At 39.3% G+C, this 21766-nt stretch overlaps 2 protein-coding genes and 1 non-coding gene across 3 annotated transcripts; 1 reads left to right on the top strand and 2 right to left on the bottom strand.

Moving 5' to 3' along the window:
- Window positions 1–603: 603 nt before the first annotated feature.
- LOC132184113 (receptor-like protein kinase 7) lies at window positions 604–4125 on the top strand. Its single transcript, XM_059597618.1, has 2 exons — window positions 604–3340; window positions 3433–4125. Exons 1-2 carry the CDS (start codon window positions 778–780, stop codon window positions 3831–3833), a joined length of 2964 nt encoding a protein of 987 aa, XP_059453601.1. The 5' UTR covers window positions 604–777; the 3' UTR covers window positions 3834–4125.
- Window positions 4126–8047: 3922 nt separating this feature from the next.
- On the bottom strand, window positions 8048–8208 carry LOC132185995 (U1 spliceosomal RNA). The gene has a single exon (XR_009440679.1). It is a non-coding gene; the product is annotated as a U1 spliceosomal RNA (small nuclear RNA).
- Window positions 8209–17691: 9483 nt separating this feature from the next.
- Window positions 17692–21240, bottom strand: LOC132184793 (receptor-like protein kinase 7). The gene is made up of 2 exons (XM_059598553.1): window positions 18638–21240; window positions 17692–18505 (listed from the first exon to the last, which is right to left on the bottom strand). The coding sequence occupies exons 1-2, from the start codon at window positions 21207–21209 to the stop codon at window positions 18132–18134; spliced, it is 2946 nt and encodes a 981-aa protein (XP_059454536.1). The 5' UTR covers window positions 21210–21240; the 3' UTR covers window positions 17692–18131.
- Between the last annotated feature and the right edge of the window lie 526 nt (window positions 21241–21766).

The raw sequence follows: 21766 nt of genomic DNA on the forward strand, positions 1-21766 counted from the left end.
AAAAGCTTTAAGTAAAAAATTGTCTTTTGATTTTATGCAAAAATGAAGAGGAAGCATTTTGAGAAGAAAATTCTTTTTAGGTACCTCGATAACATGCCACCTTTTTTTTTCTTAAAAAAAACAGTTCAATTTTATTCATTGATAAACGAGCATAAAACTCAAACAACCCATAGCAAAGTTCTACAGCAATTATAGCCGAAGTTACGAGGTTACAAGCGTAAAAAATGACGTATGACGTATTACATTCCAGACGTATTACATGTCACCTTTTTAATAGATAGTATTTTTCAAGTATTTCGATGCTTAAAAATAGTCTAAATTATGTCATTTAAGAAATTATAGAAAATCCTCGTCGGTCCATTTTGTTAAGTTATGAACACAAAACTTGGCCTCCTGTGAATATATATTTTTTTTTTCCTGCTAATAACAGAAAAATTAGCGGAGAAGATATATATGTTGATTAATATAAATGTAATTCTCTTTTCTTTTTCTTTTTTTCCTGTTTTTTGAGAAAGTAATTCTCTTAAAATAATGTAGGTTTGCAAAATACGTTAATTAACAATCATAATTCATAAATAAACCTCATGGAATTATAACAGAAAATTGAAAAGCAACGGTTCTCATGATGCAGCCGTACTAACCGTTGTGAATAAAGTGACGAGAGGTTTCTACATTGATTCGAGAAGGTAATTAAAATGGCACTATCCTCACTCTTAGCTTCCAAATCTTCTCTCTAGTTTTTCCCAAAAGTCTCTGCCATTCCGTCCGCGACACGACATGTCGCCGCCACACACTTCCCGGCCACACCTCTATCATTCTTTCTATATCCTCTGCTTCTTCCTCTCCCTTCTCTCCGGCGTCAAATCCGACGAGCTCCAAATTCTCACGAGACTCAAATCTTCGCTTCAGGGCTCAACCACAGACGTTTTCAGTTCATGGGAATCCTCCTCCAGTCCGTGCAATTTCGCTGGAATCACCTGCGACTCGAACAATTTGGTCACAGAAATCGAGCTTTCGAACAAAAACTTGACGGGGACTGTTCCTCTGGATTCCATATGCCAGCTCCAATCGCTGGAAAGGCTCTCCTTGGGGTCCAACCACTTGCACGGTCCAATCACAGAGGACCTGAAAAACTGCGTGAAATTGCAATATTTGGACTTGGCAAACAATTTCTTCAATGGCTCTGTTCCAGACATATCCACTCTCACCGGATTACAGTATCTGCACCTCAACAACAGTGGATTCTCGGGAAATTTTCCGTGGGATTCACTCCGAAACATGACAGGTCTCATTAGGCTGAGCCTCGGAGACAACCCTTTCAATCCCAGTCCAATTCCAAGTGTCGTCGTTCAACTCACCAAGCTGGATTGGCTTTACCTCTCGAATTGCAACATCCAAGGACCAATCCCAGCTGGGATTGGAAAACTCACGAAGCTAATCAACTTGGAATTTTCCGACAATTACATGACCGGTGAGATTCCAGAAGAGATTGGGAACCTCGTGAACCTATGGCAGCTCGAGCTCTACAACAACTCCTTCACAGGAAAACTTCCTGCGAGTTTTAGAAACCTCACCAAGCTCGAGATGTTTGATGCTTCTACGAACTATCTCGAAGGCGATATGTCGGAGCTGAGGTACTTGACCAACCTGGTTGATCTGCAACTGTATGTTAACAATCTTTCTGGGCAGGTTCCTGCCGAGTTGGGCGAATTCAAGAAGCTGGTGAACCTCTCTCTGTACTCGAACAGGTTGACGGGTCCTCTGCCTCAGAAGCTTGGATCTTGGGCGGAATTCAATTTCATCGACGTGTCCGATAACTTATTGACCGGTTCAATCCCACCAGATATGTGCAAACAAGGTACTATGAAGAAGCTTTTGCTGCTTAACAACAGATTCACCGGCGAAATTCCGGCCAACTACGCCAATTGTTCGACTCTGCTTCGTTTCAGAGTCCCCAATAACTTGCTCTCCGGTACCGTTCCCACCGGAATCTGGGGTTTACCCAACGTGAACATATTCGATATCTCGTCGAATAATATCCAAGGCCCGATTACCTCCGATATCAAGAACGCCAAGTCTCTTGGGCAGTTGTTAGTCGGAGGCAATCGCTTATCGGGTGAATTACCGGCCGAGATCTCGGGCGCTACCTCGCTGGTATCGATTCAACTGAACGACAATCAGTTCTCGGGAAATATCCCTTCCGGTGTTGGTGAATTGAAGCAACTCAACAGCCTTCATCTACAAAACAACAAGTTCTCTGGTTCGATACCAGATACGTTAAGCACCGGCGTTTCTCTCACCGACATAAACATGGCTAACAATTCGCTTTCGGGTCAAATCCCATCCTCTTTGGGATCTCTACCGACTCTTAATGCTCTGAATCTCTCCAACAACCAACTTTCCGGTGAAATTCCGGGGACTTTTTCGTCTCTTCGACTAAGCCTTCTGGATCTGTCTCACAACAGGTTGACCGGTCCCGTGCCGCAATCTCTGTCACTCGCAGCGTATAACGGCAGCTTCGCTGCAAATCCAGGCCTATGCAGCTCAATCATCGGCTCCGTATTCCCTCGTTGTCCTTCGGCTTCAGGCATGTCCAGGGAAGTCCGTACACTCATCATTTGCTTCGCAGTGGGTACTGCTTTATTGATTGCGTCTCTGGTGTACTCTTTCTACTTAAAGAAGAGGGAAAAGAATCATAGCCGTTCGTTGAAGGATGAATCTTGGGACGTGAAGTCCTACCACGTGTTGAGCTTCACGGAGGATGAGATTCTTGATGCTGTCAAGCAAGAGAATCTGATTGGAAAAGGTGGTTCTGGCAACGTGTACAAGGTGGTGCTCGCTAACGGTAAAGAGCTTGCTGTGAAGCACATATGGAACGCTGATTCCAGAGGTACTGGCCGGAGCACCACCGTGCCGATGCTCGGAAAGCGCGGCGGGAAGTCCAAGGAATTTGATTCCGAGGTGCAGACTCTGAGCTCCATAAGGCATGTGAATGTGGTGAAACTGTATTGCAGCATCACCAGCGAGGACTCGAGCTTGTTGGTGTATGAGTTTTTACCGAATGGGAGCTTGTGGGATCAGCTGCATTCGTGCCGGAAGACGGAGCTCGATTGGGAGACGAGGCATGAGATTGCGGTGGGAGGAGCCAAAGGGTTGGAGTATTTGCATCATGGGTATGAGAGGCCGGTGATTCACCGGGATGTCAAGTCCAGTAATATTTTGCTGGATGAGTTTTTGAAGCCAAGGATTGCTGATTTTGGGCTTGCTAAGATTGTTCAGGCCAATGGCGGCAGAGATTCCACCCATGTCATTGCTGGAACACACGGCTATATTGCTCCTGGTTAGTGAATTATCAGATTCCTTACTTTGTCTTTTTTCTTTGATTCTTTGATAAAGTTAATGAATTTTTCTTTGAATTTGTTGATACTGCAGAATATGGGTATACATACAAAGTAAATGAGAAGAGTGATGTGTATAGTTTTGGTGTTGTGCTGATGGAGCTAGTGACCGGAAAAAAACCGATCGAGCCGGAGTACGGGGAGAACAAGGACATAGTGAGTTGGATTTGCAGCAAGTTGAAGGACAGAGAGAGCATACTAAGTGTGGTGGACTCAAGAATTCCAGAGGCTTTCAAGGAAGATGCAATCAAGGTACTGAAAATTGCAATTCTCTGCACAGCAGCACTTCCGGCACTTAGGCCAACGATGAGAACCGTAGTCCAAATGCTTGAGGAAGCCGCGCCATATAAATTGGTCGGAATCGCCATTGGCAAAGATGGTGCTAGTAAGAGAAATGAAGTGAAGGGTACTGAGAAAACAAGTCCAGACCTTTAAGGTTTTGGTCATGATCTCCATTGTCCTGCGAGGTGTAACATAGCATTATTGTGTAATAATAGATGAGAGCTGAGGTTATTTGTAGATATCAGTGATAAAAAGCCTCTAGATTTTTGTGTTCTGTAACATAGAGGAATAAAAAATGAGGGTGATGGGCGGTTCCCTTTAAGCAATTGAATCCATATATGTTTACTTTCTCTTCCCAATTGCAGCTTCTCAAGAATGCAGCATACATTTGCAGGGAAAGAATGAAATATATGTCATGCTCATTATCCTTTGCTTTCGGGATTTATTCTTTTCTCACAGCAAATAGTTCCCTCTACACTTGATCATTTGTGGCAGCAAAGAGGAGGAAACAGTACCCAGAAATGGAACTCAGATTTTATCAAAGAAAACCAAAAGACTCATGCCAGCCTGCAATTTCCTACGAACTCCTAACCATGCTTGCTCTCCAATAATTGACAGAATGAGTTATTTGTCCTCTCCTGGGAAAGATGAACCAAAAAATAAAAAATAAAATGGAAAAGAAAGAAATAAAGAAGACAAGAATAATATTAGGAGGAGAGTTGAGACCCTACTTGCTTTTCTGATTATTTTTTTTAAGAAATTTTTTAATTTAGCCTGTTAAATCGATATTTGTCCTTAAAACATGTAATTTTTACTTTCACTTTTAATTTTTACTCTCACTTTTAAATTTCGAGAAAAACTTTGTCCTAACCATAGACCAATAAGTTTCCTTTCTTTTTTTTTTGCATATTATCTTCATAAAAAGTATTATATATATAAAATATACGTACTCCTAAAATGATTCGCTTGGATGAAATTGATCTTCCTAACAAATGGCTTTTGGAGAATGTATCTAAACCCGCTAGAGTAGAAAATGATACCATTAATCTTGATTACATCTAACAGTATTTGAATGGATCTGTTAAGATCAGTTTTGTTGATTTGAACCTTTCTAACAAAATTAAAAGACCATTGTTGATCAATGAAAGAAGAAATTTTTTTATTGGTTCAACCACCACAGAAGGACTCCAACGAAGAGATAAAGATGTTGAAAATTTTATATATATATATAAGTTTCTCATGTATTAAAAGACCTGTAATGATTTTATAAATTTGATAATAAAAAAAAATTCTTTCACCCCATTTTAGAGAAAAACGTTGTCCATTACAAACAAATACCATGAGCTTCACTTTTCTAAAATATTTGATAATTAATTATTCTTTTTTTTTTTTCTTTTACATGTCCATAATAAGATATTTAAACTAATGACTTCCGTTTCATGAGATGTGGTCTCCAGACAATTGACTTACCCCTTGGAAACACACAATTTATGCAATAAAATATGGTAATCTCAAAATTTAAAGAAGGAAATGTGGGAAAAATTCTAGAAGGTAATTCTAAAATTTGTTTATTTCTTGCACATAATGCATACTGTGGGCCACGGCCCACCTGCCTGTGGCCGGGCAACAGAGCGGTGGAAAATTGAAAATGTTTCACACGGTGGGTCTTGGGATTAGAGACTTCAAATGATTAGAGGAGGCAATCTTCTCTGAAGGGCGTGATGAGGCGCGTGCGAGTTGTCGAATCTCTGGTTCGCACTATCCTAACAACCTACTAACCACGTGGTTTCTCGACCTCGTAATTAGACACATCAAGTCAGCTTCGGCGGCTTGACGCTTCCGTGCTCAACCAACCGACTCTCTCCACCACACGACACTTTGTATAAATAAAGTTAATGGGCGGGCCTCCACGTAATTATTTCTAATTTATTGCTTTTATTAATATTTTTTATTTTGTATTGTGGGTCACTATGAAAAAGCACGATCGAAGTGGGAGATCGAGTTTAACGTGACTTTGAGGTATACACCTCAAAGTCACCTTAAACTTGATTAGAGTTTGACAAATTTTATCAAAATCATATCCATTTAAAAAAAAAAAAAAATTGAATCATAAAATAATTTAACGAGGATCCTATTCTAGATTTTCAACCTATTAAATTTTAGGTAGAGATGTTATTATATAATGAATGCTATGTGAATATTATTTTTTGCTTTTTTTTTTTTTTTCTTAGGGATAGGTGGAATAAGTTTTTTTTTTTTAGAAAATAATGTGCACGTTGAACTAAAGTTGGTAATTTTGACACGACTCGACAATCCGACACAAATACGACACGAAATTAGCAGGTTTGGGTTTACCCTAAATAAGTTTGGGTCATAAATGGGTCAACCCGTTTATGACCCGTTATGTTTTTCTTAACAGGTCAACCCGTGAGCCACTCGTTGGTGACCTGTTACACCCATTTAGTTTTTTTTTTTTTTTTGGTTTATCCTTGATGGATTTGGGTCATAAATGGGTCAATTGACCCGTTTATGACCCGACTCATCACTTTTATTTATTTTTTTAAAAAAAATCACTTTCTAAGCTAAAACGGGTTAGGCAGGTCGTGTTGGATGACCCATGAAATTGTCATGTCATGTCCGAGTTTGGTGGAGCCGACCCGTTAGCTAAACGGGTCATGTTTGAGTTTACCTTAAACGGGTCACGAGTCTTAAACGGGTTGACCTGTCAACCCGTTTTGCCACCTCTACGTAGGACCAAAAGAACATCCAAAAAAACCGTAGCATTTTTCATATCAGGATGTTAGGATATCTTAAGATAAACCAAACTATATCAACCGTTCAATTAATATGATTTTTCTATCGAATATTTTGTTAATATATGGGTATAGCCCATTGATTGAGTTCATCCAAATAAGGACTTGTTTGTTCTTGCATGGTGCAAGGCTACTCCATTTGTCCTTTTTGTTTGCATACAAATCTTTTTTTTTTTGGCTTTTGCAAGTAGTTTTCTTACTCTAAAGTAAATGCTACAAGTCAATGGCCTGGACTGCCCGGCTGCTCTCTTTTTCTATAGTCACCGACATTGTGGGCTACTTCTACTTCAGTTGGTGGTAAGCAGTCCAAAGAAAAACAAGGTGCTTCGAGAAGAAAAGACAAAAAAAAAAGTCCGCAAGTTTAATAACAATTTTAAAAAATAAAAAATAAAAGCATAATAAGAGGAGAATGTGTAGCACTTCTTTGTGCTGAAAAATGCTTCCTTTGGTGCTCCATATGGCAACATAATTATTTTTTAAAAATAGATGAAAAACAAATAGAAGGAAACATAAACAAAAATACAATACATACATATAAAAAAACACAACTACAAGTGGGTCCTTTCCGGTTCCCACAATCGGGGAGAAGGTCTAAGTTTCTAGATAATAAAACGGATATATTTGGTTTTGGTTTGGATCTAAGCCACTTCTTCCTTAGCCTCACAGATTCAATAATAATTTTGAGAAGAAAAAAATAATAATAAATAAATACTATAGAAGAATGTATAACACGTCTCTTTGAGATACCAAGAAATTTAAGAGGCTGTTGTTGTTTGCCATCACAATTGTAGCTTCATTCCATTTTCTCCAAGTACACATTAAATAATCTCTTCTAGAACAAGCTTTGAAAATCGCAATGTTTTCATTGATCCAATTATTAGATGCTTATGACTCGGTCAAGAGCGTAATTGGAACCATTGTTTGGTCAACAACCAATAATAATTAAAAAAAACAGCCATGTATGATGAATATAATAGGGCTTCATAAGTCTTTCTCTTTTGGTCAGTTTTTTTTTTTTTTTTTTTTTTTTTTATTTTTTTTACCTACTCTTTTGGTCAGTTGGTTGGGAGTTAAAGGGACAAAAAGATCTAGAACTAGAAGAGAGATTAAGGGACACTCGACAGAGACCCACAGTACCTTTTGGCCCAAGCTAATTCTGGGATATGTCACATTTCTTAACAAATGGGCTGCTTTTAGAGGGCTAAAGAAAGGACACAATCCATAAAATAAAGAAAAAAAAAATTATTCTAACAGGCTTTGGGAGGAATTCCAAAGGGTCCTATAAAAATTTAGAAATTCTATAATTTGATAGAAAAAGGTTTCCAAAATGGCATGATTTTGTGTATCGATTCAATAATAAAAGAGAAATATTGTCTTTCATGTTTTTTTCTCAATTTCATGCCTTCATATAAGAAATAAATAGATTCAGATGAATTTCATGCCTCCATTGTCCTGCAAGAACCACCCATTTCACTAAAGATTGAAGAACCCAAAATTACTCAAAAGACCCCCAAAAAAATGTGTTAAAGCCCAAAATATTTGGCTTGTTTTGGAACGGGGGCCGCGCGAACGCAGGCCCCAACAACCACAAATTATGACTTAGGCTCTGCCACGTGGGCAGACCTTAGGCAAGCAGTCTTCCAGAGTGCAATGGAAGTCACAGGCCTAGGCCATGGGCCTTCTTGATTACCCATAGACCCTGTCCAGGTAAGTATCTTCTACGTGGCTCGTGTTTCTCTTTATATAGTAGCACCTCAGCCTTCTTCTCCTTGCTTCTTTTCCATGTGGGACAACAATCTCGTCAGCATCGTGATCTTCTCTGCATCTTTTGGTTAAGTATTTGGAAGATGATGCTCAGTAGTTTTTTTTTTTTTTTTAATGACTAGGAACCCTTTAAGGAGGGGTTAGTTCGTGTACCGATTCTTATTTGGCATGCGAGAATAGAATTTCTTTCTTTCAAATCCTGCTCTTGACCGACTCATAAGCATATATCTAATTATTGGATCAATGAAAACATTACTGATGATGTAATTTAGAGTAACTATTAACAAAGCTTGTTCTAGAAGAGGTTATTTTATGTCTACTTGGTGAAAAACTGAAAATGACTTGAAGCTACTACTGGTTTGATAGCAACCACCAACTGCTAAATAACACAAGCCTCCGACCACTTAAATCTCTTGGTAAATCTCAAGAAAGAAGGTGTAAGAATTCTATATATATTAAATGTTAATTAACAATAAAACTAGCAGCGAAAATAATTTAATATATAAGTACTTCCGGCCATTGCTTTGCTCAAACAAATTGAAGAACAACTTTACAGCAACCAAAACTAGAAAGCCAATATATATATATATATATATATATATATATATATAGGTTCTTCTGACATATGTCTACCAATGAGTGTCAATTGATGGAATACACATGCCTTATTGCCTTATTTATAGGTAGGTCAAGGACCTTCAATTAGAGCTGTTACTTTAATTATTCCTCCCATCAAGAAATAAAAATGAAATAAATAATCAATACAACTTATTGATTCCACAAAATAAAATCAGTAATGAATTCAAATATTTGTTTCCACAAGAATTAAATCAACAATTTAATTCAAAATATTTGATTTTATAGAATAAGCTTTAATTAGAATAAATCACTGAACACCGTAATTATACATATTTTATATATGTGACATAAGGGATATACCTTAAATGAAATTTCTTACATCCTCCCACTTGGCCCTTATGACATGTAAATTCCTTATGGTGTTCGGTTCTATGATATAGCCATTACTTTATTTATTCCAACCATTCATGGAATCCTACAATTCATGGAATCCTCCCACTCACTCAAGGAATACTACACACGAATCATGGTGGTAAAGCTTTTATATGATAAGTCGCCCCTTCCATGCATCACAATATGCAATATCTCCATAAATTAGTACTTTATGGATAATGTACTTTATGAATGAACATCCTATAAGTCATTCGGGTCCAAACTTCATTTTTATCCCATAGATGAGGTAATAAATGTGCACAAAACTTTATTAAAATGTTATGATGTCTATAGACTGATTAGAAAGAACTAAGTATAAAATGAATCAATGAGCCTCATATGCTCCACATGACTGTTAAACTGCTTTACTGGTAAACCTTTAGTCACGGGATCCACAATCATTAGTTCAGTATTGGTATGCTCAATGAATACTTCATTCCTTTTGATGTTCTCTCTCACACGAAGGTACCCTCTTTTTTTTTTTTTTTTTTTTCCTAAGCAAATAAGGAAAGGGCTACATGAGAGGATCTTTACCACTTTTGATTGGAAAGGAAGAAGAAGTGGGAGATCTTAACAACGAAAAAGGGGTGGGCTCCCCAACAACAAACCTCAAACAAACTAAAACAGTGCAATAATAATTACAAAAGGTAGGAAATGGGTCAAACAAGTGATCCGGTCTTCTCAAAGGGTCGCATATGGCGGTAACAGAAGCTAAAGGGGCACAGACAAAATCTGAGCCCCCAGAATGAACCAGCAACGACCACCGGAAGGTGATAAAAGCAAAAAGGGGCATTGTTGTAGTCCGTTGAAGGGACTGAAGCACAGAGAGTAACCAGCACAAATTCGAAAACAAACACAAAAAACATAAGCAACAGAAAATACAAGCCCAACAAAAGCCACACAAGGCAGAGCATAAAATTAAAAAGCAGGAAAAAATCTCCAAATCCGGAAATCAGCAACAACAGAAGCGGAGATGGAGGAGTCGCAGAGGCTCGAGGTGGCCGGAAGGTTGAGCGAAAGGCAGCAGCAGGAAGAGATGATGCCGGAGACGAAGGTGGAGAAGCGGCGCTGCCGGAGGATGACAAATCGAGCTTCAAAGAAACCAGATCGGAGACCCATGACAAATCCGAACAAAAAAACCATTGTCTTGGCTCGGAGGGGGCGGAGGAGCGTCGGAAGTTAGGCTGGAGTTGTGATTTTTGGATGAGCATATCAAGTTTTTTTTCCTGATATGCTCAGGCTTTTCTTCCCTCCTCCTCAGTCTTTTTTTCCTTTCTTGCTCTCTGACGGCGCTAGAGAGAAAAGAAAGAAAACCTAACGTGTTTGCAAGAGTAGTTAACTAGTATTGAATGAATCCACACGAAGGTACTTGGTGTCAATATGTTTACTTCTGCTTCCACTTTTACTATTCTTAGAGAAGAAAATGGCAGAACGATTATCCCAGAAGATCTTGATTGGTCTCGCTATAGAATCGAAAATCTTGAGATCACCAACAAAATTTCTCAACCATAATGCCTGTGTAGTGGCTTCATAGCATGTAATAAATTCTGCATCCATTGTAGATGTAGCAACTATAGTCTGCTTGCTGCTTCTCCAAGATATAGCCCCTCTAGTAAGAAGAAAGATATATCCTGAAGTAGACTTCGTGCTATCTACACATCCAGCAAAATTTGAATTTAAATATCCAACCACCTCCAAATGGTCAGTGTGTCTGTATGTCAGACTGTAATCCTTGGTTCCTTGCAAATACCGCACGACTTTCTTTACAGCTTTCCAATATTCCAATCCTAGGTTGCTTTGATATCGACCCAGCATTCCAACTGCCATTGTAATGTCAGGTCTAGTACAGACCTATGCATATAATAGGCTACCAACTGTAGATGCATATGGGATACTTTTCATCTGCTCTTGTTCCAATGCACTCTAAGGACACTGATTTTTACTGAATTTATCTCCTTTAATGATAGGTGCTACAGAAGTTGAACAGTTCTTCACTTTGAATCTCTCTAAAACCTTTTCAATGTAAGCCTTCTGAGGCAATTTTAATATTTTTTATTTTCTGTCTCTGTGAATCTCTATGCCAATGACATATGAGACTTTACCCAAATCCTTCATTTTAAAGTTTTGAAAGAGGAACTGTTTGGTTTCTTGTAGCAAACCTAAATCATTACTTGCAAGCAAAATATCATCTACATATAGGACTAAGAAAATAACTGTACTCCCACTGACCTTAAGGTATATGCATTGATCAATAAAGTTCTCAATAAAACCATATGAGGTAATAACTTTGTGAAATTTGATATACCATTGACGGGAGGCTTGTTTTAGCCCATAAATAAATTTTCTTAATTTGCAAGCCTTCTGATTGTTATCATTAAATACTTCAAGTTGTTTCATGTATACCTCTTCTTCAAGATCCCCATTTAGAATTGATGTTTTCACATCCATTTGATGTAGCTCTAGATCAAAATGAGCTACTAATGCTATGATTATTCTAAATGAATCTTTCTTTGATACTGGAGAAAATGTTTCATGATAATCAATGCCTTCCTTCTGAGTAAAGCCCTTGGCCACAAGTCTAGCTTTATATCGTTCAACAACACCAAAAGCATTCGTTTTGGTTTTGTAAACCCATTTGCATCCTACGGCTATAGTTCCCTTTGGTAAGTCAACGAGATCCCAGACTTGATTTTTAGCCATGGATTCCATCTCTTCCTTCATGGCATTGAACCAAAATGTGGAGTTATCTCCACTCATGGCTTGTGAGAACGATTTTGGATCATCTTTAGGCCCAACGTTAAAATTAGACTTTTGGAGGTATACAATATAATCACTAGGGATTGTTGGTCTGCTTATTCTAGAGGATCTTCTTAATCCTACTTCCTCCGCATTTGGAGGAGGTTGAGTAGGCTCATTCAAAACTTGTTCCTCATGAGTTGGCTGTTCTGAATTGATTATGGTTCAAGGCAATCATTTTGATTTTCCCTAAGCACAATCAAACGTCCTTCATGTGAAGAGCTTCAGTCAACTCTCGTTCTTCCTCTAATTCAACCATTTGAGGATGAGCACTCCCACTAGGTTCAACATCCTCTATAAATTTTGTATTTATAGACTCAACAATTCTAGGACTATGCGAAGGACAGTAAAACTTAAATCCCTTGGAGTTAACTGCATAGCCCAGAAAAATCTGTTGGTTGTCCTTGGGTCTAATTTCTTCAGATTTGGATTGTAAATCCTCACTTCAGCATGACATCCCTATATGTGTAAATGATTTAAACTTAGTTTCCAACCATTCCATAATTCAAAAGGTGTCTTAGGGACAGCCTTGGATGGAATCCTGTTTAAAACATACACAACAGTTTTTAAGGCTTCACTCTATAAAAATAAAGGAAGATCGGAATTACTAAGCATGCTCCTAACCATGTCCATAAGTGTGCGATTCCTTCTTTTTGCTACATCATTTTGTTGCGGTGTGCCAAGCATCGTGTATTGAGCTACAATACCTTCCTCTTCAAGGAATTTTGCAAATGGACCTATCATTTGTCCCTTTTCTGTGTACCTACCATAGTACTCTCTGCCTCTATCAGATCTTATGATCTTAATTTTCTTTTCCTTTCTTTTCTCTACTTCTATCTTATAGGTCTTGAAAGCATTTAATGCTTCAACCTTATCATTTAGAAGATAGAGATACATAAACCTTGTATGGTCATCAATGAAAGATATGAAATATCTTTGACCATTTAGGCAAGGAGTAGGAAAAGGTCTACAGATATCAGTATGTATGATCTCAAGAATCTCAGAACTCCTTTTGACACCTTTAGTGGTCTTGGTAGTTTGCTTTCTCTTTATGCAATCCACACAAGAACCAAGGTTTGTAAAGTCAAGAGTTTTTAAAACTCCATCATTCGCTAACCTTTTGATTCTCTCTATGAAGATATGTCCTTATCTCCTGTGCCATAACAAAGCGGAGTTTTGTTCCATTAGACTCCTCTTTATGCCAACATTAGTATGCAATGATAAATAGTTGTTTTCAAAGTTAGGATCTAAATCAATTTTGAATAAACTATCAATTTTTGTTCCACCACCAATCAATTGTTCACCTTTAAAAATCCTAAAAGTTGAATTGATAAACCAAAAAATAAAACCAACAACATCCAATTTGGAAACATAAATTAAATTTCTAGAAAATTCTGGAATAAAAAATACATTTTCAAGATCTAAAACTTATCCTGATTCAAAATTATTCTAAAAGTCTCAACAGCTTCTACTTGTGAAAACAATTTATTTCTTGAATAGACACGTTGTTCTTTGCTTGCTGGCTTCCTTGTTGTGAGAAAACCCTGCATTGAGTTGAAAATATGGATTGTAGAACCCGAATCAATCCACCATGTATTATTAGGAGCCTCAACAAAAAAAAATTCATGACACACTAGAGATATAAGATTACCTTTTCTTTCAAGCCACTTTATATACTTTTAGCAATCTTTCTTCATATGCCCTTCTTTCTTGCAGAAGAAACAACTATCCTTCTTGCCATTTTTCTTGATTGGCACCTTGTTCTCCTTTTTGAATTTCTGGGCATACTTGCCTCTCCTGGTCTTTCCCTTAGCATGAATAGCCATGTGAATACCTTCTGGCTTCTCCTGTTTTAACCTCTCCTCCTCTTGAACACACATGGTCAGAAGTTCATTTACTGACCATTTATCCTTATGTGTGTTATAGGATATTTTAAAAGGAACATACTCAGAGGGGAGAGAATTCAGTATGAAATGAACCAAGAATGACTCAGATATATCAACCTCTAGGGACTTGAGTTGAGCTGCCATGTCCCTCATTTCCATAATGTGCTCATGCACACTTCTGGAATTATCAAAGGCCTCGCTTGATAGCTTCTTCATTAAGGTGCTGGCTAAGGCCTTGTCGGAACTCACAAATTGTTCCTCAACTGCCTTTAGGTTCGTTTGGCAACAGGGTTGTGCCTAGACACTGTTCACCATTTGACCGGTTGCCAATGTTGACCAGCAAACTTTGGATTAGGGAAATTTGACCATATTGTCCTTGTCTTTCTCTTCACACCTTTTCAGTTTTTTTCCTTGAAAATCCCCAGCCTTAAAACTCGCTTTCTCAGAAAGACCGCAATTTCATCCATTTCTTCTCCGTTGGGTTTGGCTTTTCTTCTTTAATCGAAGACACGCCGTGAATCCCAGTCTCCCCCGGTAAATCCTGTTTATCATAGAGACACTGGAAACGATCTCGGCGGCTCTTGAACGCACAGCCGCGAAGAAAGAGGACCTCAAGAAGGCCTTCGACGAGTTGCAATCCCATTCCCCAGTCCTCGCCTCCTTCTCTCTCAAGTGGTCCGACCTCGACACTTACTTCACTGCCCTACAGAACTTGCTCATTGAACGATTTCACCTCCTGGAATCGCTCGAGTTGGAAAAACAAACTCAGACCCACTGCACTGTGTCGACTCAGTTAACTTCCAAAATTGATCCATGTGCGTCAACAGGTCAGAACGCCCGAACCAATCTAGAAGATCCTTCTTCTTCATCAATTTCGGAGACCCAAATGACCTAAATCCGGGTTGACCCAAGTGGTGATGTGGGTTCGGATTCGGTGACCCCGCCGAGGACCGAGTTGAGGGCTTTTTGTGAGAGCATGGACGGGAAGGGGTTGAGGAAGTACGTATTAGAGCACCCAAATGAGAAGGTGGCGATAATAGTTGAGCTACCTGGTGCAGTGTGGTGTGCGCCAGACCCGGCGGCGATGGTCGTGGACGCCATAGAAGCGTTTTATAGTGTAAAGGGCAATAAGGAATGGGATGTGGGTCGTTTGAGGAGGTCTTGTGTGCTATTGTTGGAGACACTAATGGGGCTTAAGGCCAATGTGGGTGTGGGAGTGAGAGAGAGGGAGCAAAGGTTGGCTTTGGAGAAGACTCCGTGAGGGAGATTGAGTCCGTGCGCTGGAAAAGAAAATAAATGGGTAAAAATGTAATTTTAGAAATTGGGTTTGATGGGTCACGTGTTGGAAGGCACCATTACCGAAATTGCACGGTGTCTAGGTGTGCACAACCCGGTTGCCAAACACCACCTTAATGAATGCCTTAGTCTTAGTGCATTAAGGGATGGAACCCCTAATGCCTTTAGAGACATGAGATTTCATGAACATTAGACTTAAGCGATTTGATCGCTCCCACTATTCATGTTTAGCAATCTCTTGTGGCGTACTTTTCTCCGTGAGGGCGGGTGGTTCGTCCACATGGAGCGCCAAGTCAAGCTCAAAACGCCCCAATGTAAAAAATAAATTTTCTTTCCGGTCAGTAAAATTGTTATCATTAAGCATTGGAATATGAAAAGTTTCATCCATTAAAGCTGAAGAAATAGCTGTAATAACCAAAGAAAATACTTTAATGCTATGAAATAACTTTATTTAAATTAATCAATGTTAATTTAATAGTAAATTTCAACCTACCTGTGGGCAAAGGTTGCATTACACATTAAATTTACTCTTTATTAATAAGAATAATACATTTAGCATTAATAAATAAAATTTTCTGTACCTATGAGCCTAAGAGAAATTTTATTTTCAATGTTAAATTTACTATCTTATTTTAATTAAGTCATAAAAATAAAAAGGTCCATGTGGGGATTGACAAATTAAATTTATGAATTAATTACAACATGATGTTAATTTTCTCTATTAAGTTCACATATATAATTTTGATACAATTATCATTATAAAATCGGGATGATGTGGCTCTCCCAAAATTATTATGATAATCATGACTTCATTAATATCCAATAACTGTATAGATGCCAAAATAAAGTTCCAAAGAATAAAAGACAACACCAACATGTCAATGGGTAAACAGTATTTTTCTAAAGTACAACTGGATAGTATCTTAAGTAAGTGGGGGGGTGCACAATGGCACACTTAAATCCCAAGATTTGTCTTGCCAGAGCTTTCCGATTGCAATTTTGGATAGTACCATAAACATTCACCAACATATGTGGCTTAGTTAATTATTCTCAGGTTTAGGCATCAAACAATTTATTTAAACAATAAAAGAATAAATTTAATCTTAAGTCCATGCATTAAAGAAATAATAATTTCAATGCTAAACAATTTAAATGATAACATGTATTAAATTGCAATATAAAAGCATATGAAAATGCATGGCCTAATGGTAGAATGTCTTAGGCCCTTTTAACGTTGAACCTTTTTTTTTTTTAAACTGAATTGGGCTTGGGTTAAAATGAACCCATACCCAGTGGCCCAAAAATACTTGACCCGGTTCCTTATGGGTTAGAAACCCTAGCCACCGCCACCCCTCCCCTTCAATGCCGGCACCCTTATGCGCTGGCCACCAAGGGCCAGCGCTCCGACCAGACAACAAGCAGCCCGCGTAGGGCAGTTGCCGTTCGTCCTTTATAGCGACCCTGGTGAAAAACAAAAAAAACCGCCGCTTTTCCCTCACAACTGGCCGTGATGGGTTGCTGCTTGCTTCATGCGGCAATCGTGCAAGGCCACCGCGCAACTGCCCCAGACAACATCGACCGGCAGGACACCGTGGCTTCGTCACCCACAGGCAGCCCGTATGAGGCTGCAGCTGCTTTGAGCTATAGTCAATCCTCATTGGGCCGCCGCTCACTTTATGCTGCCAACATCACTGCTTCCTTTATGTGGCGAAAATGCCGCTTGATGGCGGCTGGGCAGTGAGTTTCAGTGGTTTCTTGTACTCATGGCCGTTTGTTTCGACAATATAGAAATAAAATATTATTGAAACGAATATTAATAGCAGGCATATTCACATATTCTAGACAATTGTTTAAAAGAGAAAAAACAAATTCTCATGCCTTATTGCAATAGTGTGTGAACAAATGATATATAAAAAAATTGAACGTTCACAACAACTATTGAAGAACTAATCACTTAAGGCTGAATAAATATGGCTAATACCACATGTAAGAATTCTATATATACTAAATGCTAATTAACAATAAAACTAGTAGCGAAAATAATTTAATATATAAGTACCTCCCACCATTGCTTTGCTCAAGCAGGTTGAAGAACAACTTCATAGTAACCAAAATTAGAAAACAAATATATATATATATATATATATATATATATAGAGAGAGAGAGAGAGAGAGAGATTCTTCTAACCTATACCTACTAGTGAGTGCTAATTGATGGAATACACTCCTTATTTATAGGTAAGTTAGAGACCCTTAATTAGAGATGTTATCTTAATTATTCCTCCCATCAAGGAATAAAAATCAAATAAATAATCAATACAGCTTATTAATTCCACAAGATAAAATCAATAATGAATTCAAATATTTGTTTCCACAAGAATTAAATTGACAATTTAATTCAGAATATTTAATTTCATAGAATAAGTTTTAATTGGGATAAATAACTGAACATTGTAATTATACATATTTTATAATCACAATAATATATGTGACATAAGGACATACCTTAAATGAAATTTCTTACAGAAGGAGCTAAAACTCGAACGCCGATATATCCGCTCCGAGTGAAACTAGATTTGTTGGGATTGGAACACGTATTACTTGTGTCCTGATATTTCTAAGACTTGTGCTCCATACATCATTTGGGAAACGAAGGTAGACATGGACTCAATTACTTAAGGGAACCGCCCATCACTCACATTTTTCATACTTCTATGTTACATTTCACAAATTAGAGAACATTAAAAAGAACTAGAGGCTTTTGCGCTGATATCTACAAATAACCTCAAGTCTCATCTTTTGCACAAACATGCTATGTTGCAGCTACCAGGAGAGTGGAGATCATGACCAAAAAAATCTTGAACCCCAACTGACAAATTTGAAGCTTAAAGCTCTAGACTTGGTTTCTCTGCACCATCTTTGTCAATGACAATTGCGACCAATTCATAAGGCGCAGCTTCCTCTAGCATTTGGACGACGGTTCTCATTGTCGGCCTAAGCGCCGGAAGCGCTGCTGTGCAGAGAATTGCAATTTTTAGTACCTTGACAGCATCTTCCTTGAAAGCCTCTGAAATTCTGGAGTCCACCACACTTAATACGCTCTCTGTGTTCTTCACCTTGCTGCTAACCCAATTCACTATGTCCTTGTTCTCCCCGTACTCCGGTTCTATCGGTCTTTTTCCGGTCACTAGCTCCATCAGTACCACTCCAAAACCATACACATCACTCTTCTCATTTACTTTGTATGTGTACCCAGATTCTGCACAATCAACAAGAGTCCATAAACAAATGAAAAGAAAAAAACCATTGACTTTCTTCTCTGTTAACTAGCATATTATTATCCTGGCAAAGAATCAAAGAAAGACAAGTAAGGAATCTGATATGCACTAACCAGGAGCAATATAGCCGTGTTTTCCAGCAATGGCAGGGGTGAAATCTCTGTCACCATTGGCCTGAACAATCTTAGCAAGTCCAAAATCAGCAATCCTTGGCTTCAAAAACTCATCAAGCAAAATATTACTGGACTTGACATCCCTGTGAATCACCGGCCTCTCACACCCATGATGTAAATACTCCAACCCTTTGGCTCCTCCCACCGCGATCTCATACCTCGTCTCCCAATCGAGCTCCGGCTTCCGGCACAAATGCAGCTGATCCCACAAGCTCCCATTCGGTAAATACTCATACACCAACAAGCTCGAGTCCTCGCTGGTGATGCTGCAATAAAGCTTCACCACATTCTCATGCCTTATGGAGCTCAAAGTCTGCACCTCGGAATCAAATTCCTTCGATGTCTCTCCGCGCTTTCCAAGCATCGGTGCAGTGCTGCTCCAGCTCTTTCCCCGGCTCGAATTTGCGTTCCAAATGTGCTTCACCGCGAGTTCTTTACCGTTAGGGAGCACGGCTTTGTACACGTTGCCAGAACCACCTTTTCCTATCAGATTCTCTTGCTTGACAGAATCAAGAATCTCATCCTCCGTGAAGCTCAACACTTGGTAGGACTTCCCATCCCAAGATTCGTCCTTTGACGAACGGCTTTTATCCTTTTCCCTCTTCTTCAAGTAGAATAAGAACACAAAATTAGACAGGATTAGCAAAAAAGTTGAGCCCACTGTGAAGCAAATGATGAGTGTACGGAATTCCCTGGAGATGCCTGAAGCTGAAGGACAGCGAGGGAGTAAGGAGCTCGTCATAGAGCTGCATAGGCCTTCGTTTGCAGCGAAGCTACCGTTATACGTTGGGAGTGACAGAAATTGCGGCACGGGACCGGTCAACCTGTTGTGAGACAGATCGAGAAGGCTTAGTCGAAGAGATGAAAAAGTCTCTGGAATTTCACCGGAAAGTTGGTTGTTGGAGAGATTCAGAGCATTAAGAGTCGGTAGAGATCCCAAAGAAGATGGGATTTGACCCGAAAGCGAATTGTTAGCCATGTTTATGTCGGTGAGAGAAACGCCGGTGCTTAACGTATCTGGTATCGAACCAGAGAACTTGTTGTTTTGTAGATGAAGGCTGTTGAGTTGCTTCAATTCACCAACACCGGAAGGGATATTTCCCGAGAACTGATTGTCGTTCAGTTGAATCGATACCAGCGAGGTAGCGCCCGAGATCTCGACCGGTAATTCACCCGATAAGCGATTGTCTCCGACAAACAACTGCTCAAGAGACTTGGCGTTCTTGATATCGGAGGTAATCGGGCCTTGGATATTATTCGACGAGATATCGATTATGTTCACGTTGGGTAAACCCCAGATTCCAGCGGGAACGGTACCGGAGAGCAAGTTATTGGGGACTCTGAACCGAATCAGAGTCGAACAGTTGGCGTAATTGACCGGAATTTCGCCGGTGAAATTGTTGTTGAGCAGCAAAAGCTTCTTCATAGTACCTTGTTTGCACATATCTGGTGGGATTGGACCGGTCAATAAGTTGTCGGACACGTCGATGAAATCGAATTTCCCCCAAGACCCAAGCTTCTGAGGCAGAGGACCCGTCAACCTGTTCGAGTACAGAGAGAGGTTCACCAGCATCTTGAATTCACCCAACTCGGCAGGAACCTGCCCAGAAAGATTGTTTTCATACAGTTGGAGACTCGCCAGGTTGGTCAAGAACCTCAGCTCTGACATATCACCTTCGAGAGAGTTTATAGAAGCATCAAACATCTCGAGCTTGGTGAGGTTTCTAAAACTCGCAGGAAGTTTTCCTGTGAAGGAGTTGTTGTAGAGCTCGAGCTGCCATAGGTTCACGAGGTTCCCAATCTCTTCTGGAATCTCACCGGTCATGTTATTGTCGGAAAATTCCAAGTTGATTAGCTTCGTGAGTGTTCCAATCCCAGCTGGGATTGGTCCTTGGATATTGCAATTGGAGAGGTAAAGCCAATCCAGCTTGGTGAGATGAACGACGTCGCTTGGGATTGGACTGGGATTGAAAGGGTTGTCTCCAAGGCTCAGCCTGACAAGACCCTTCATGTTTCGGAGTGAATCCCACGGGAAAATGCCGGAAAATCCACTGTTGTTCAGGTGCAGATACTGTAATTTGGTGAGAGACGAAATGTCTGGAACAGGGCCAGTGAAGAAATTGTTTGCCAAGTCCAAGTAGTGCAAGTTCACGCATTTGTTCAAGTCCTGCGTGATCGGACCATTCAAAAGGTTGAACCCAAAGGAGAGCTTTTCCAGCGATTGGAGCTGGCATATGGAATCCAGTGGAACAGTCCCCGTCAAGTTTTGGTTCGAAAGCTCGATTTCTGTAACCAAATTGTCCGAGTTGCAGGTGATTCCGGTGAAATGGCAGATGGAATTACTGGTGGGCTCCCATGAACTGAACACGTTGGCGGTTGAATCCTGGAGAGCGGATTTGAGTTTCAAGAGGATTTGAAGCTCGTCGGATTTGACTCCGGAGAGAAAGGAGAGGAAGCAGAGGAGATAGAAACAGGGATAGTGGTGTGGCCGGGAAGTGTTTGGCGGCGACATGTCGGATAGAATGGCAGAAACTTTTGTGATGAACTGGAGAGAAGATTAGTGCCATTTTAAATACCTGCTTGGGTCACTATTAAAACCGTCACCATCTTCGGAAGTACGACTGGATCATGATAGCCGTTGCCTTTTCAATTTTCTGTTATGACCTAGAAGGATTATTTTTGTTTATATATATACCGTAATATTTATATTTGATTTTATTAACTATTACATTGTGGAGTGGATACAAAATTACAAATAACCCTTATAGCAACCTATACATCAAAACTATAAGGCCATATATTGGAATACAATCCTCTCTGTTTCAAATAATCAAAATTATAAGGCTATAAATTGAAATAGGATCCTCTCCGCTCTCCGTCTCATTTGAAAATGGTGATAGAGGATCTATTTAGTGTAAAATGAGAGATAATATTATAAATTTTGCTTCGCCTCTCTCTCTTCAATTTTCTCCAATAAAACACATTATTGACTTAGGCATTTTGTTTTGCAAGTGGCCCTTCACCAACCCAATAGGTCAGAAAATTTATGGTATTAACATGTAACATGTT

This window comes from Corylus avellana, chromosome ca6 (genome assembly GCF_901000735.1).
Source record: "Corylus avellana chromosome ca6, CavTom2PMs-1.0".
NCBI classification, from domain to species: Eukaryota; Viridiplantae; Streptophyta; class Magnoliopsida; order Fagales; family Betulaceae; genus Corylus; species Corylus avellana.

Bases quoted from the DNA above. Each gene is read 5' to 3' on its own strand.
- LOC132184113 (XM_059597618.1), top strand. From the start codon at position 778: ATGTCGCCGCCACACACTTCCCGGCCACACCTCTATCATTCTTTCTAT. The intron at 3,341-3,432 runs GTTAGTGAATTA...TTGATACTGCAG, and splicing joins ACACGGCTATATTGCTCCTG to AATATGGGTATACATACAAA.
- LOC132184793 (XM_059598553.1), bottom strand. From the start codon at position 21,209: ATGTCGCCGCCAAACACTTCCCGGCCACACCACTATCCCTGTTTCTAT. The intron at 18,506-18,637 runs GTTAGTGCATAT...TTGATTGTGCAG, and splicing joins ACACGGCTATATTGCTCCTG to AATCTGGGTACACATACAAA.